Raw genomic sequence first — 17,356 nt, 5'->3', positions numbered from 1 at the left:
CATGTCACAACACACCCCAGCTCCACCCATCATCATCGACAGATTTCCTGCACCCTTCTCCTCCCAAGTCAAGAGCCTCGGCGTCATTCTGGACAGCACCCTCTCATTTGCACCTCATATTCAAAACATCACCCGGACTGAATTCTTCCACCTCCGCAACATCTCCAGACTCCTCCCATCACTGTCCCAATCCAGCACCAAAATCCTGATTCACTCATTTGTCACATCCCGCATCAACTACTGCAACGCCCTCCTCACCGGCCTCCCCACCAAACTCATCCACAGACTGCAAATCATTCAGGACTTGGCCGCCCGGATCACCACCTGCACCAAATCATCTGACCACATCAGCCCTGTTCTTGTCCACCCTCACTGGCTCCCTGTAGAATACTGCATCCACTACAGAAACCTTCTCCTCACCTACAGAGCTCTCCACAACCTAGCCCCCACTTACCTCTGTGACCTCCTTCAGGAATACACCGCCTCCCTCACCCTCCGCTCAACCTCTGCTGGACTCCTCACCATCCCCACCTCACGCCTCAGTACCATGATGTCTTTTATCTTCTACACTCTGTAAGGTGACCTTGGGTGACGTGAAAGGTGCCTCCAAATAAAATGTCTTATTATTATTATTATTATGAAATAGCTTCTGGTTTTGGTTTCTGGAGGCGTGGCCTCAGGCTCTCAGAAACTGTTACCTCCTGTTTTTAGACATTTGACTGCTTGAATGATTCAAATGAACTGAGACAATAATTATCAGACTAACTGGTGCTGCAGGTTTGTATAGTGGTGTATCAGCTGTATTTACTGTGGGACGATCTGAACCTGTGGACCATCAGAGATTCACACTGTGGTACCTCTCTCCTCTCTCTGAGGAGCAGCTGCTACAAACTGCAGCTCTGTCCTGGATCAGCTCATCCTGCTGAAGAGAGGAGCAGGGACCCGGAGCTCGTGCATCAGGACACGTTTAATAATTAAGAACTCATTTCATGTGTGTGAATAAATCAGATGGTGCTCGTGCAGCAGCAGCTGCGGTGATGAATGGCTCCTCAGAGGCTCATTAGGTCTGATGAAACATGCAGCTTCACTTGAACACAGCTCAGGCAGGACTTTGTGAGGATCAGCCTTCATTCAGAAAATACATGTCCTGTGTTGCTGCTTCAGCTATTGATCTCTGCTGTTTGCTATCAATAACAGTCCATATGAATAACCAGCTGTCACATCAGATATGAGACTTGTTCCTCCTCCTACCTGAAACACGGGCTTCTGCAGCCCGTCTCCTATCCCGTGTCGGGTGTAGATGTGCCGGGACATCTCTGCCAGTTCATCGGTCCAGGGCGGAGGCTGCCTCTCGGTGCCGCTCCACGGGAGGTGCTGCGGCGGCGGCTCCGGTGGCGGACAGTGCACCGCCGGCTCCAGCTTGGCTCCGGTTCGCACAGGAGGAGAGAAGAAGAAGAAGATGTGTCCGCTCCGCAGCAGCTGCAGGTCGGTGTGCACAGCTGATGGAGCCCGCAGATATCAAGCAGCCCTCCCCCTCCTCTTCATCACACTGAGCCTCATCACTGCTGCGTTCAGGGACAAGGAGGAAACTCTGGACTTCAGCATTTCAACTCTCAGTGAGCGGAAAATGAAAACGGAAAATCTAAGTATTTTCTCAAGAGGCAGCCAAAACTCCATCCCTCCGTTTGAATGTTTCACTGAACTGAACTGTGTTCCTCATAAAATATTTAAACATACATGTATGTTGCATATAGAAGTCGGACTTCACGAGCAGCACTGAAAGGCAGCACAAACCCTCACTGTACCTGCATGACCTGGCTCCAATCTATAAAATACACACACACACACACACACACACACACACACACAGATACCTGAGAAGGTGAAGTGTTATTTCATGCTGCATTTGACTGAACTATGACTGAACTTTGTGTCGTCCACTGAGCGCTGCATCCTGCAGGACTGTCTCAGATCAAGTTTATCTCCCACACACAGACTGAATGTAGCACCGTGTGGACATGAGTCACATGACTTGGATTCCAGCAACAAATCTGATGACTTTAGACTTCAGCTCGTCTTGGACTTTGACCCAACTAGGTAGCCACTGGACTCGACCCACATGCACCCGAGTGTTGACTGACTCGGCTGAGTTCAGGTCCATGGTGCCAGATGTGAGCCAGCTTTGGCTCGTTTGCTTTTTCCAAATCTGGCCCAGAGTCAGCCGTTACAGACACAGGCCGGTCCCGGCTGAGACACAGCAGGTGGACGACACAGTGGCCAGTACCAGAACCTGTTGTGGCCCGTTGGTGGCTGCCAAATCTGGGCCTGACTGGACATCAAGATCAAGATGAACTTTATCGTCGCACAAAGTGGGAAACTTGTCCTGGGCCCTCCACCCACACTGCGCCCAGAGGAACAACACATACAACATAGTACACAGACAAATCAACATTATACCCAACAGACCAGTAAGAAACACAAAGAGATAAATAAATAGGTTAATAACATCACACGCTAAAAATAACTCCACAAAAATGCAATCCAGCAAATCATCATAATGCCTTTCCAGCTCTGATTTTATCTGCCATAATGGGCCCCATGCACAGGGGCCTTTTCTGTAGGAGACACAGCTCCAGGATGAACTGACAGCTGGCACCAAAACATGTTCTGGTCCGTTGATGGTTAGCAAATCTGGGTCTGATTGGACGTTACAGACACAGGCCGGTCCCGGCTGAGACACAGCTGCCAGAATCAGGTCAGTTTATGTGGCTCAACTCTGGGGCGTCATTCATCCTGAGTCTGTCGAGTCAGGTAAACTGAAACAGCCCGACTTATTTCTTCCTGCATGCTGAGTTTGGGCCGACGCTGGGCCGAGTCATTTTGGGTGATGACTTTTGAGTTCACTGTGACTTACAGCCTTTGACCTGAAAATATGTGACACCTTCCAGCACTCTCAGAACATTTTAAAATGTATTTACAGTATTTGAGGTCTGTTTGCAGCCCGACACACTTCCTGCTGATGTCATGTTGAATTCTTCACTTCAAAGTAAAAGAGGCAGTTTTTATCTGAGCAAACAGACGAGGACAAACAACAGATGATCAAAGCTCCTCAGTGATCGTCAGCAGACAGAGAGAACAGCTGAGTGTGTTCAGACAGTCTCTCTGTGGACTGATCCTGCAGGAGAACAGTCTGTGGTGTCCAAGGTTTAACAGTAAAGACAACAGATTTTACCTGCACAACCTGCCTTCTACAGTCCCCAGTGCATCTGTTTATAAAAAGAGCATAAACTATAAAAAGTCCAACATCAGTGACTAAATCATGTCTTTATAATAATGGTGGTATTAATATCTTGTTCATGACGAGCAGCTGGAGACGTGTGCAGGGAACAGGAGACGCTAATGAGGTGCACAGCTTCTATTTTAATCATCTTAACTGTATAAATGTGATTAACTTGCAGCCATCCACAGGGACATGTGGGTAAAAAGAGACCACGCTCCATCACAGGTAAATTTCTTTTATTTAAAGAATATTATAAGTTCGCTCTGTTAAAAAAGCTGTTTAAATCCTGGATAAAGGAACTTTTCTTGGAATATTTTAAATATACAGAATTATACATATCCAGCGGATTCTGAAGTTACTCGCTGTATAACGTCGTGTCCGTGTCGTCCTTTGATTTCTACAGAGAAACAAGGCATCCAGTGGTAAATAAAAGTTTACAAAGCTAAGGTGCAACGTCACCAACAAAACCAGGTATCTTACATCTAATATACAAGGCCTTTAATATCAGGCGCATAAAGAAAGTATAGACAGGTCTGGATAGAGTCGTAACTACGGAGCTACTGCAACACACAGACGGCAGATCCTATCAAAGCTGCTCCTCAATTTAACCCCAAAAACAAACAGTTAAAAACACATCTCTCACTTTTCTGTCATCATCTTGTTTCTGAAACTTTTCAAAAATCAAATTAAAAGCAGAAGCAACAGAATAATAATAATTACAAATTCTCCAGCCATGTAAATTATACATGTATAATGTCTCCATATATATAAATCAAAGTACAGTCACTGACAAGTTTGACATGAAACATCTGGTGTGTTTGCATAAAACATGACGTCCTGACAGGATGTGCTGAGTGACAGAGAGCCGACACGTGACAGGATAATGTGATGATCATGAAGAGACGCAGCGTGTTCATCAGATTATTAAACTATTCCTCACTTCACCCTAAAGTCTGACGATCATCGTGAAAATCAGTGTTACTCTTTTTTACATTGATAAAGAACCTACAGCGGGTAAAGCCCTCAAACACATACACACATGTAAAAAACAAATATGTGCACACGTACACACACACACACAGAAAACGTCGTCTTAAATATGTCAGATGCAGAATCCACTGAACGCATCACAAGGCAGTGAGTTTAAGGAAAAGGTTTTAACCATTTACACAAACAGAAGTGTTAACCAACATGTGATGGATGAAAGTAGAGTTTGTACTTTATCAGGTGAGCTGACGGATGCTGGTGATGAAGAAAATGAGGATGGAGCTCCTGCACATTTTGTCATGAAGTGAGGAGGTGTGGCCCCGCCCACACAGGCTCTGCAGCAACACCAACTCTCACAGAGATGCAGCGTTTGGATCAGTCAGTGTGAGTCGCACTAAAGGTCACAGAGGTCATAATGAAGTGGACCTGTCTGTCAGATGATTTCAGCCACAGTCTTAAAAACATCATCAATAAAACCAGAAACATTAAAGAGAGGCGTGACCCTCTGAACACCAGCTCCTCTCCACGTGGTACACTGAATTTGTAGAGAAAACTTTTTTGTTTCCACATTTCTCCACAGTGAACGAAGAATCAGAAAATACTGAGCACTGACAGGAAACAGTTCAGATCTTTTAGAGTGAGACTGTACGAGCTACTTCAACAAATTAAATGTTGCACCTACAGTTAATGGATGTGTTCAGGTTAGCGCTCTACTGACTTGAACAGGGATCATATGATTGAATCTTGAGGATCTTCTACACTTGTGAAATGCCATCAGACATTCTGCAGGGACCGTGTCACTCAAACAGATTCATCCACTGATTTACAGACATCTCTGTCCCAGCGTAGCTCCATGGTAAAAGTCTTTTTGGGTTGATGGCATCATGTGACGGACCCGAGAACTGCAGTACCACTGTTTGGCCACTACGAAAACTGGCTTGTTTGAGCGGCGTGTCCAAGAGCGTCTACACATCGATGTGGGGTTGTACATTGAAAACAATAGGGTCATACTATTTGGTTCAGCGTGGAGGCATGTGAGAAAGTTTTCTTCCCAGATTGAATGCAACACGTGGAGGTTACTGACGTACAAACAGTCAGTCTGTGGATGACGGTTTTCTTTAATGCAGAAACTTTTGAAAATGTAATTCAGGTGTTAACGAGCTTCAGTCCACAGCTAACGTGCTCAGTCAGTTTCCTGTCTGAACGACAAAATGAGACTGACATGATTTTCTCTGCAGAACACGTCTGTGCAAAGATTTTGTCGTCTGTTTTTCGATCATCTGTCTCTGAAGCATCTGATGGAACAGATACGCCTCAGCACTGATCAGTTTAAACCAGCCGTGCGGAGGTTTGCATAAAGGCTGATGTTCCACCTGCTGGTTTAGTTTCATGATGTCAGACTGAACTGTCAACTGTTTCATCTTCAGTCTCACACTGCATCCACTCCACTGATTTCTGTGTGGGAGGGAGATTTGATTTCTCTTAACCAATCAGTGCAGACCGAGGTGCCTGAATCTAACGTCGACACCGACACACCTGTGACACAGTGCGGAGGGAAGTTAAAGAAACAACGATGTCAGGTGACAGTGAGAGGACGTGTCGATGTAGAGCGCAGCGCCTGTCTTATTTATAGTGCTCGCCATTTTTGTTACTAGTCCTCATTAGTTCCAACACACTGCCTGACATCAGCCTGATAACAGCATTAGCCTGTGGCGCTGATTGGCTGATCATAAGTCCCGCCCCCTTAACGTGATATTTATCAGATTGTTTTGGTGCAGTACTGAACTGTGGCTGAACGTTTCCAGCGTCTGTGTTGGCTACTCTGCAACGAGGTGGAAACAGACGCTTGGTTTACCTCGGTCAGAGTGAACGTGACCCGACCGTCTGTTAAAACCTCAGATGAGGATGTGTGGATTCTTTGGAGGGGCTGAATTCAGAAACAGTGATGTTTGGATGAGCTCTGTGTTGAAGTGTGAGATGCTGATTGAGTCAGTGAGGCGATGACTGATCATTTTATGGTCCTGGATTTAAACCCAACTCTTCTTCTGTGGTGGCCTGTGGGTGAAGACCAGCGCTGCGTTCACTGTCAGTCAGGAAAAAGCAGTGAAGGACAGGAGAAAAGTCCTGACACCGTGTTAAGCCTCACGTACAGTAGCTGAGGACGTTCACACAGAGTGTCCCGACTCAACAACACACCTGCGTCACACACACACCTCAGGTATTTCACCTTTCACTCAGCATGTTCAGTTCAGCTCAGCAGGCACAAGAAAGGCTGAAGGAATGTTTCCTAAAGCATTTACACACACACACACACACACACACACACACACACACACACACACACACACACACACACACACCAGGTGAGCTGAATGAACACTGGACAGTGAAATATCTGAGGTGTGAACTGATCTCAGGTCTGCAGTCAGTCTCAGTTTTACAGCAGAGGCTGCTGGTAGTACGCCGCCTGCTGCTGCTGCTGCTGCTGCTGAGGAGCCTGCTGAGGAGGAGCAGCCACAGGATAGGACACAGGAGGCATGTTGGAGTTGTGATAGGTCGACATGTCCATGGCCACGCCCCCCTGGTGTGGGTAAGGAGCTCCAGCAGCCTGGTTCATGTACTGAGCGTTCATCGCAGTGCTGTCAAGAGAACACAGACGGACACTTAGTGCCAACAGGAAGTAAAGACTCAACATGTGGAAATGATTATTTTCATGGAGCAAATTAAATCTCTTTAAATCTCTTTCTGTCTCATGTCAAACCAAATCTATGAGGACATCCACAAACTTCCCCAGAAGCTACTGGAGTCAAAATCATTGACTGGTAGACATGAAGCCTGACTGGACTTTAGCTCTGGATGATGATTTGCTGCCTGGTTGCGGCTCCAGCTGGACATTATTGCGATGACATCACAGAAGCTCATGTGAAGAGGAACACATCAGAGGATCAACTCCGACTGGCAGAAAACAGATCATCATCAGGCACTGAAGTCCTGTGATATACAGTCTGAGCTTTGCTCTGAGACGCATTCAAGAGTTGGTTTATATGTTGTAAATCTTAACATCAATTTAACCCAAAACTACAAAGCCGGCAGGCCTCACTGTACGGTCCACATCTTCACCAAAACTTTCATTTTCAGAGTGCAGGTTGTTGTTGTTGTTTCCTGTAGTGAAGGGGATTTGTAAGATTATGTTCTAAGGGCTTTTTGCCTTTCTTACAGCACAGCTGGAGAGAGACAAGTGGGAGAGACAACGTGGACAACACACAGCAAAGAGCCACAGGTTGGACTCAAACTTGAGCTGCTGCAAAGACTCAGCCTACATGAGGCACACTCTGCCTGTTGAGCCAGAGGTCGTCACCTGAAGCCACCTGAAGACAGGTTTATAACCACAGATCACAACCTGTGAGTCAGACTGGACGGAAACACATGACAGCTGAACACATGAACAGTTGAACACATGAACAGCTGAACACATGAACAGCTGAACACATCACAGCTGAACACATCACAGCTGAACACATGACAGCTGAACACATGACAGCTGAACACATGACAGCTGAACACATGACAGCTGAACACATCACAGCTGAACACATCACAGCTGAACACATCACAGCTGAACACATGACAGCTGAACACATCAACAGCTGAACACATCAACAGCTGAACACATGACAGCTGAACACATCACAGCTGAACACATCACAGCTGAACACATGACAGCTGAACACATCAACAGCTGAACACATCAACAGCTGAACACATCACAGCTGAACACATCACAGCTGAACACATCACAGCTGAACACATGACAGCTGAACACATCAACAGCTGAACACATCAACAGCTGAACACATGACAGCTGAACACATGACAGCTGAACACATCAACAGCTGAACACATCAACAGCTGAACACATGACAGCTGAACACATGACAGCTGAACACATCAACAGCTGAACACATCAACAGCTGAATACATCACAGCTGAATACATCAACAGCTGAATACATCAACAGCTGAACACATGACAGCTGAACACATGACAGCTGAACACATGACAGCTGAATACATCACAGCTGAACACATGACAGCTGAACACATGACAGCTGAACACATCAACAGCTGAATACATCACAGCTGAACACATCAACAGCTGAACACATGACAGCTGAACACATCAACAGCTGAACACATCAACAGCTGAATACATCAACAGCTGAACACATGACAGCTGAACACATGACAGCTGAACACATGACAGCTGAACACATCAACAGCTGAACACATGACAGCTGAACACATGACAGCTGAACACATCACAGCTGAACACATGACAGCTGAACACATGACAGCTGAACACATCAACAGCTGAACACATGACAGCTGAACACATGACAGCTGAACACATCACAGCTGAACACATCACAGCTGAACACATCAACAGCTGAACACATGACAGCTGAACACATCAACAGCTGAACACATCAACAGCTGAACACATCACAGCTGAACACATGACAGCTGAACACATCAACAGCTGAACACATGACAGCTGAACACATGACAGCTGAACACATCAACAGCTGAACACATGACAGCTGAACACATGACAGCTGAACACATGACAGCTGAACACATGACAGCTGAACACATCAACAGCTGAACACATCAACAGCTGAATACATCACAGCTGAACACATGACAGCTGAACACATGACAGCTGAACACATCAACAGCTGAACACATCAACAGCTGAACACATGACAGCTGAACACATGACAGCTGAACACATGACAGCTGAACACATCAACAGCTGAACACATGACAGCTGAACACATGACAGCTGAACACATCAACAGCTGAACACATCAACAGCTGAACACATGACAGCTGAACACATCAACAGCTGAACACATGACAGCTGAACACATCAACAGCTGAACACATCAACAGCTGAATACATCACAGCTGAATACATCAACAGCTGAATACATCACAGCTGAATACATGACAGCTGAACACATGACAGCTGAATACATCACAGCTGAATACATCAACAGCTGAACACATCACAGCTGAATACATGACAGCTGAACACATGACAGCTGAACACATCACAGCTGAACACATGACAGCTGAACACATGACAGCTGAATACATGACAGCTGAACACATGACAGCTGAATACATCACAGCTGAACACATGACAGCTGAACACATGACAGCTGAATACATCACAGCTGAACACATCAACAGCTGAACACATGACAGCTGAACACATCACAGCTGAACACATGACAGCTGAACACATCAACAGCTGAATACATCACAGCTGAACACATCACAGCTGAACACATGACAGCTGAACACATCAACAGCTGAACACATCAACAGCTGAACACATGACAGCTGAACACATGACAGCTGAACACATCAACAGCTGAACACATCAACAGCTGAACACATGACAGCTGAACACATCAACAGCTGAACACATGACAGCTGAACACATCAACAGCTGAACACATCACAGCTGAACACATCAACAGCTGAACACATGACAGCTGAACACATGACAGCTGAACACATCAACAGCTGAACACATCAACAGCTGAACACATGACAGCTGAACACATCACAGCTGAACACATCAACAGCTGAACACATCAACAGCTGAACACATGACAGCTGAACACATGACAGCTGAACACATCAACAGCTGAACACATCAACAGCTGAACACATCACAGCTGAACACATGACAGCTGAACACATCAACAGCTGAACACATCAACAGCTGAACACATGACAGCTGAACACATCAACAGCTGAACACATGACAGCTGAACACATCACAGCTGAACACATCAACAGCTGAACACATCACAGCTGAACACATGACAGCTGAACACATGACAGCTGAACACATCAACAGCTGAACACATCACAGCTGAACACATCAACAGCTGAACACATCAACAGCTGAACACATGACAGCTGAACACATGACAGCTGAACACATCACAGCTGAACACATCACAGCTGAACACATCAACAGCTGAACACATCACAGCTGAACACATCACAGCTGAACACATCACAGCTGAACACATCAACAGCTGAACACATCAACAGCTGAACACATGACAGCTGAACACATGACAGCTGAACACATCAACAGCTGAACACATCACAGCTGAACACATCAACAGCTGAACACATCACAGCTGAACACATCACAGCTGAACACATGACAGCTGAACACATCACAGCTGAACACATCACAGCTGAACACATCAACAGCTGAACACATCACAGCTGAACACATCACAGCTGAACACATCACAGCTGAACACATCAACAGCTGAACACATCAACAGCTGAACACATGACAGCTGAACACATCACAGCTGAACACATGACAGCTGAACACATCAACAGCTGAACACATCAACAGCTGAACACATGACAGCTGAACACATGACAGCTGAACACATCAACAGCTGAACACATCAACAGCTGAACACATGACAGCTGAACACATGACAGCTGAACACATCAACAGCTGAACACATCAACAGCTGAACACATGACAGCTGAACACATCAACAGCTGAACACATGACAGCTGAACACATCAACAGCTGAACACATCAACAGCTGAACACATCACAGCTGAACACATCAACAGCTGAACACATCAACAGCTGAACACATCAACAGCTGAACACATCAACAGCTGAACACATCAACAGCTGAACACATCACAGCTGAACACATCAACAGCTGAACACATCAACAGCTGAACACATGACAGCTGAACACATGACAGCTGAACACATGACAGCTGAACACATGACAGCTGAACACATCACAGCTGAACACATCACAGCTGAACACATCAACAGCTGAACACATCAACAGCTGAACACATCAACAGCTGAACACATCACAGCTGAACACATCAACAGCTGAACACATCAACAGCTGAACACATCAACAGCTGAACACATCACAGCTGAACACATCAACAGCTGAACACATCAACAGCTGAACACATGACAGCTGAACACATGACAGCTGAACACATGACAGCTGAACACATCAACAGCTGAACACATCAACAGCTGAACACATCAACAGCTGAACACATGACAGCTGAACACATGACAGCTGAACACATGACAGCTGAACACATGACAGCTGAACACATCACAGCTGAACACATCAGCAGCTGAACACATCAACAGCTGAACACATCAGCAGCTGAACACATCAACAGCTGAACACATGACAGCTGAACACATCAACAGCTGAACACATCAACAGCTGAACACATCAACAGCTGAACACATGACAGCTGAACACATGACAGCTGAACACATGACAGCTGAACACATCAACAGCTGAACACATCACAGCTGAACACATCACAGCTGAACACATCAACAGCTGAACACATCACAGCTGAACACATGACAGCTGAACACATGACAGCTGAACACATGACAGCTGAACACATCAACAGCTGAACACATCAACAGCTGAACACATGACAGCTGAACACATCACAGCTGAACACATCACAGCTGAACACATCAACAGCTGAACACATCAACAGCTGAACACATCAACAGCTGAACACATGACAGCTGAACACATCAACAGCTGAACACATGACAGCTGAACACATCACAGCTGAACACATCACAGCTGAACACATCAACAGCTGAACACATCAGCTGATCTGCATAATAAGTGACAACATGACATATATACATATACATATACATATATATATATACTGGCCAATGATCGTAGTCAGCATTATCACACAGGTATCAGTCAGCACTGATGTAATCTATATTACAGACACGTCTGTCTGTCTGTCTGTCTGAGTCCAGGGACAAACATGATGAGGTCAGCCAATAGGATCAGTGTTGACACTGGTACCTGTTTACCACTCATACATCCATCTTCTCTGCTTCTACCTTTTATTGGATCAGAGACAAAAACAAGCTGCTGTTTACTGTGATGATTAGAAGGTAGCGACAGACGTGGAGAAAACTGAACATTAAAACACAACCTGTGTTCAGTGTCTTCATCTGCTCCTCACAGGTCATTAGTTTGTGTGTGTGCTGCTGTCACCGTTTGTCTTCAGTGTTCTCACCTCATGTATGGAGGCTGTGCAGCCTGGCTGTTGGGCGGGGCGGAGACGTTGGGGGGGAGTGAGTGCAGCGGTCCGGGTTGGTCGCTGGGCAGACTGTAGGGCTGAGCAGGAGGAACCTGTGACATCACTGGAGGCAGGTAGGGGCCGCTGGCGGGGCCCATGTAGCCCTGAGGAGACCAGAGGGACACCAGCAGGTCGACTTTAGGAACTGATGAGAGCATGATTGTTTTTATTCTCACAATGTTTACACTGCAGTCTTGTTTTGGACAGGTCAGCTAAGCTAAACTAAGCTAAGCTAAGGGCTGTTGGCTGTGGTTTCATATTTAGGATACAGACAATACAGTGGTATAAATCCTCTCATCTGACTCTTGGGGAGACAGCAAACACCTTCACCTGCTAAACAAGCACATCACACAGATCTTTTTATTCAGCTATAATAAAAGCTCTAATGCCCAAAACCTGACTGGATCTTTTCAGATAAAAGATTTCCTCATAAAGTCCATATCATCCGTCTCTCTCCCAGGTCGACCCCAGCAACTCTAATAAAAAGAGACGTCCATCAGTGTTCATCCTCTGCAAAGTGTCTGACGACTGTGAGTCTGAAACACAACGTGAGATATCAACCCACCTGGACGCTGTTGGACAAACAAGGTCCAGACAATCACAGCAGGTCAGCTGCTGTTGCTGCTTTATTGTTCACACTTTATATAGATGATAAAAAAGAGCACGAGCAACAAAGATGGAACACAGCTGTCAGAGCAGATTATATAAAACATGAATAGTATAATCAGGGTTTCTATTTCTAAGTGCTTATGTAAAACTAAATCATGTTGTTGCAGGTGCAGCAGCAACGACCTGGTGGGGACTTTACAGTGCTCTGCACAAAAAATAAATGATGAGGGGGGAGAGAAGAGAGGAAAATAGAGCAGTGTCTGCCCACTGAAGTGGACATTTTTCTAAATCTCAGAGGAGAGACAGTGACATCAATCATTACAGAGAAAACAGCCGCTGCCAAGAAAAGCCAGGCTGCCTGCAGCTCTCTGGGGAGGAGGAAAAGGCTGACTGAACGTCAGGCGATCAGGACGAGGATAGCACCAGAGTCAACTGCTCTGCTGGCCAAATATAACACACACCGTGTAGGATGGAGAAACTAAATAATGGAGGCTAATAGTAAGATGTGAGCATGTGACCGTTGTGGATGATTCTCCTCTGCGTCAGTCATCTGTTGTCTCCATAAAATAAATTAATAGAAACATGAAGAGATCAATAGAATCAATAGAGGACAGTAACGGTCTGCTCAGAGCTATGCAGAGTCTCTGTGGGCGAGCACGCTGGTAGTTAACGTACAGTTTGTCACCTCTTCTTAAAGAGAGAAGCTCCTGCTCTGTGCACCGACCTCTGACTCAATCAGTCTCTGAATTATGTATGAGCTGGCTTGTTATTGACTCTGCAGCACAACACTACAGCTCACCATCAACAGTCTGACATGATTTGATCTGAAGCTGCTCCACCATGCATCAACTCAGTGTATTCACTCAGTGTGGACTAAAGTGGCCAAAGCAGCTTTTGGGTTTGAATTCATCTTGGGAACAGTTTATGTGCCACATGAAGGATCTATTTTTTTTCAACAAGGACTATTTTGGAAATGTTTCCCAAGATATTTCATTTATGCACAGTAAATACAGTTTACCAGTAGTGATGTTGGGTGATTTCAATTCAAGAACTGGTACTCTGAGTGACTCTTTGAATGTAGGTGACGTGGGAACGAATATTAGAAATGGGCTGTCCTTTGATGGCGAAATGCTTTTAAACCGTGACATAAATGATTTTTCTTTGATGGATCTACAGAGGGTCAGTGAAGATTTAATGACTAATAATAACGGTCACAGCCTAATTGACTTATGTCAAAGTTCAGAGTTGAAGATTGTAAATGGAAGATTTGGGTCTGATAAAGGCATTGGGCGTTACACCTGTTTTAACTATAATGGTAACAGCGTTATTGACTATGCCATAGTGTCAGCTTGTTTGTTAGCACAGATTATCTATTTTAGTGTTGATCCCTTGGACAAATGTTTGTCAGATGTCCACTGCCCTATTAGTTTAACTATAAGAACTAATAACTTGGGTACTCATAAGTATGAAACTCTTACAGATACTGCTTATTATGATCCCGAAAAAGAGAATAGACACATGGCCCATTTAATGTTTAAACACCGATGGAAATCTGAGCTAAAAGCCACATACCAAGAATCCTTTAATTTAGAAGTTATAAAAATGTATGATTCAATGAGTGATGCGATTAATATTTGCAATACAAATCTGGTTGAAATAAATAACGTTAGTAAAGGTATATATGACATTATGGTAGATCCTGCTAAAAGTTTGGGTTGATGTAAGGCATATGGTCAGGATCTGTACAAACTTGGTAGAACGTCAAAAAAACTACAGAAGAGAAAACCCTGGTTTAATGCTGAATGTGTTGAGGCCCGTAGAAAATATTTTAAATCCATGAATATATTTAAATTTAACCGCTCTACTCAATGTAAAGTTGAAATAAAATGTATAGCTACAAAGTATAAATCCATCATAAAGAAATGTTCAAGGCAGCTCTATGATTCTTTACATAAGAAACGCCGTACACTTAAGAAATCCAATAGTAATGAATATTGGTCTATTCTAAATGCAGGTAAACCATCTGGAAGATTAGGAAATGTATCTATAGAAACCTTTGCTGAATATTTTAAGAAACTCAGCCAAAAATCGAGTGATAATTGTACACCAGAAGACCTCAGACAAGTTACCTCTCCTACAAATGAATACATAAATGATTTGCTTACTTTGGAAGAAATACAGCGAATGGTAAAAAAATTAAAAAATAAAAAAGCAAATGGTATCGATGAAGTTATAAATGAACATATAAAGAACTCCCCTTTGGAAATACTGAACATCTTAGTAAAATTCTTTAATTTGGTACTGATAACAGGTATAGTCCCCACTGACTGGTGTTTAGGAGTGATCAAACCATTATACAAAAACAAGGGACCAGTAGATGATGCTGAAAATTACAGAGATATTACTTTACTTAGTTGTATTGGTAAGCTTTTTGGTAATAAATTACAGACTAACTGCTTATATAGAGTCTGAAAGAATTCTTGGAGAAGAGCAGGCAGGGCTTAGGAAAGGCTTTTCAACCCTTGACCATATTTTTGTTCTTCACTCACTGGTTGAATGGTACTTGTATAAGAAAAAAAGACTGTATTGTGCTTTTGTTGATTATAAAAAAGCGTTTGATTTGGTAGATAGGTCATCATTATGGCTTAAATTAGTTGCACTTGGTATAAACGGAAGAGTATTAAATGTGATACATAATGTTTATGAGAATGCCAAATCTTGTGTTAGAGCTGGTTATGATTCATCTGAACAGTTTGTATGTAATGTAGGAGTGCGTCAGAGGGATAATTTATCACCACTATTGTTTGCACTATATTTAAATGACTTTGAAAAATATGTGAGTCAATGGTACAAAGGACTTCAACTTTTTTCAAATGAATGCCGCAGTGTGATGAATGGTGAAATAGGGATATATCTGAAATGATATGTCCTGCTTTATGCGGATGATACGATTGTACTGGCAGAGACTCCTTCAGCATTACAGGCCGCATTAAATGCAGTTGCTTCTTATTGTAAAAACTGGTATTTAACTGTCAACACAGACAAAACAAAGGTTGTTATTTCCTCTAGGGGGAAATTACGGATACTCCCAGAATTTAAGTTTGGTTCAGATAAATGAGAAGTTACTTTTGAGTATGACTATCTTGGAACGTTATTTAATTTTAATGGACGATTTGATAAAGCAATAGCTAAGCAAGTTAAACTAGCTAAAAGAGCTTTATTCTCCTTGGAAAACAGAGTCACTAGATTACAGTTACCTGTTGATATACAATGTGAGTTATTTGACCAGCTTATAGTGTCTATTCTTTTATATGGAAGTGAAGTCTGGGGATTTCATAAACTTGACCAAATTGAATTGCTTCACAGATCTTTCTTGAAACGTTTACTTAATGTTAATAAACGCACAGCAAATTGTATTATTTATGGAGAGTTTGGTCGAAATAGTTTAGATTTAAAGGTAAACATGAGAATGATTAACTTTTGGGTTCATTTAATTAGTCATAATACAGCAAAAATCTCTCTGACTGTGTTTATTGTTTTCAAGACTTTGTATGATGACAATATTTTTCAGTGTAAATGGATTCCCAAAGTAAATATTTAAAATTAATGATTGAACATAGATTATCTGACATGGAACTACAGAGATGGCATGAGAAATTACAAAGCAACCCTTTATGTGATCGTTATAAACTGTTTAAAACTGATTTCACTTTTGAACCTTATCTGATTATGTTAAGACCTGCTGAAAGAGTTTGTTTGTCTAAGTTTCGGTGCGGAAATCATAAGTTACCTATCTCTGAGCGCAGGTACGATCGTGAAAATGTCCCCCGGAAATGTACTCTTTGTTTGACTGGCAATCGAGGAGACGAATATCATTATGTACTTGTGTGTTCTTTTTTTGATAAAGAGAGAAGAGAGTTGGTCGGACAGTTCTACAGAGCAAATCCAAATATTTATAAGTTTCAAAAGTTAACGTCATCTCGAAAAGTAAAGGTCTTGTCAAATTTGTTGAAACTTTTAAAGAAAATCTTGAATAGTTTCTCTTGATTTGCTTTGACTTGTATGTATGTACACAAATTCTGTTTTATTTATTTTGCTGTGCATTGGCAAAGGAATAAATGAAATGAAAGGAAATGAACTCTACAGAAAAATGCAACCTGCTCATTTTATCAGCTTTAAGTCACCATCGTGTGCATCAGACATGCTGCATCAGCTGCAGTTTGTGACGTTCAGTTAAAGGTTCTGT

The 17,356-nt window shown here is 43.4% G+C and overlaps 2 protein-coding genes across 2 annotated transcripts in view; both read right to left on the bottom strand.

Annotated features, from left to right (window-relative positions):
- The window catches only part of cacnb4a (calcium channel, voltage-dependent, beta 4a subunit), a 57,486-nt gene extending 55,988 nt beyond the window's left edge, over positions 1–1,498 (bottom strand). Inside the window, exon 1 of the mRNA XM_049594611.1 lies at positions 1,252–1,498. Within this exon, the coding sequence (XP_049450568.1) occupies positions 1,252–1,314 (63 nt within the window). The 5' untranslated portion in view covers positions 1,315–1,498. The remainder of the gene's footprint in view (positions 1–1,251) is intronic.
- A 2,001-nt stretch (positions 1,499–3,499) lies between these two features.
- The window catches only part of stam2 (signal transducing adaptor molecule (SH3 domain and ITAM motif) 2), a 28,637-nt gene continuing 14,780 nt past the window's right edge, over positions 3,500–17,356 (bottom strand). The window contains exons 13-14 of the mRNA XM_049594045.1: positions 12,439–12,605; positions 3,500–6,906 (exon numbers count right to left, since the gene is read on the bottom strand). Of these exons, the coding sequence (XP_049450002.1) occupies positions 6,705–6,906; positions 12,439–12,605 (369 nt within the window). The 3' untranslated portion in view covers positions 3,500–6,704. The remainder of the gene's footprint in view (positions 6,907–12,438; positions 12,606–17,356) is intronic.

The sequence above is a fragment of the Epinephelus fuscoguttatus genome, linkage group LG13 (genome assembly GCF_011397635.1).
Source record: "Epinephelus fuscoguttatus linkage group LG13, E.fuscoguttatus.final_Chr_v1".
NCBI classification, from domain to species: domain Eukaryota; kingdom Metazoa; phylum Chordata; class Actinopteri; order Perciformes; family Serranidae; genus Epinephelus; species Epinephelus fuscoguttatus.
The sequence above is the reverse complement of the archived record's forward strand: the minus strand, read 5'-3'. Positions and strand labels throughout refer to the sequence as shown.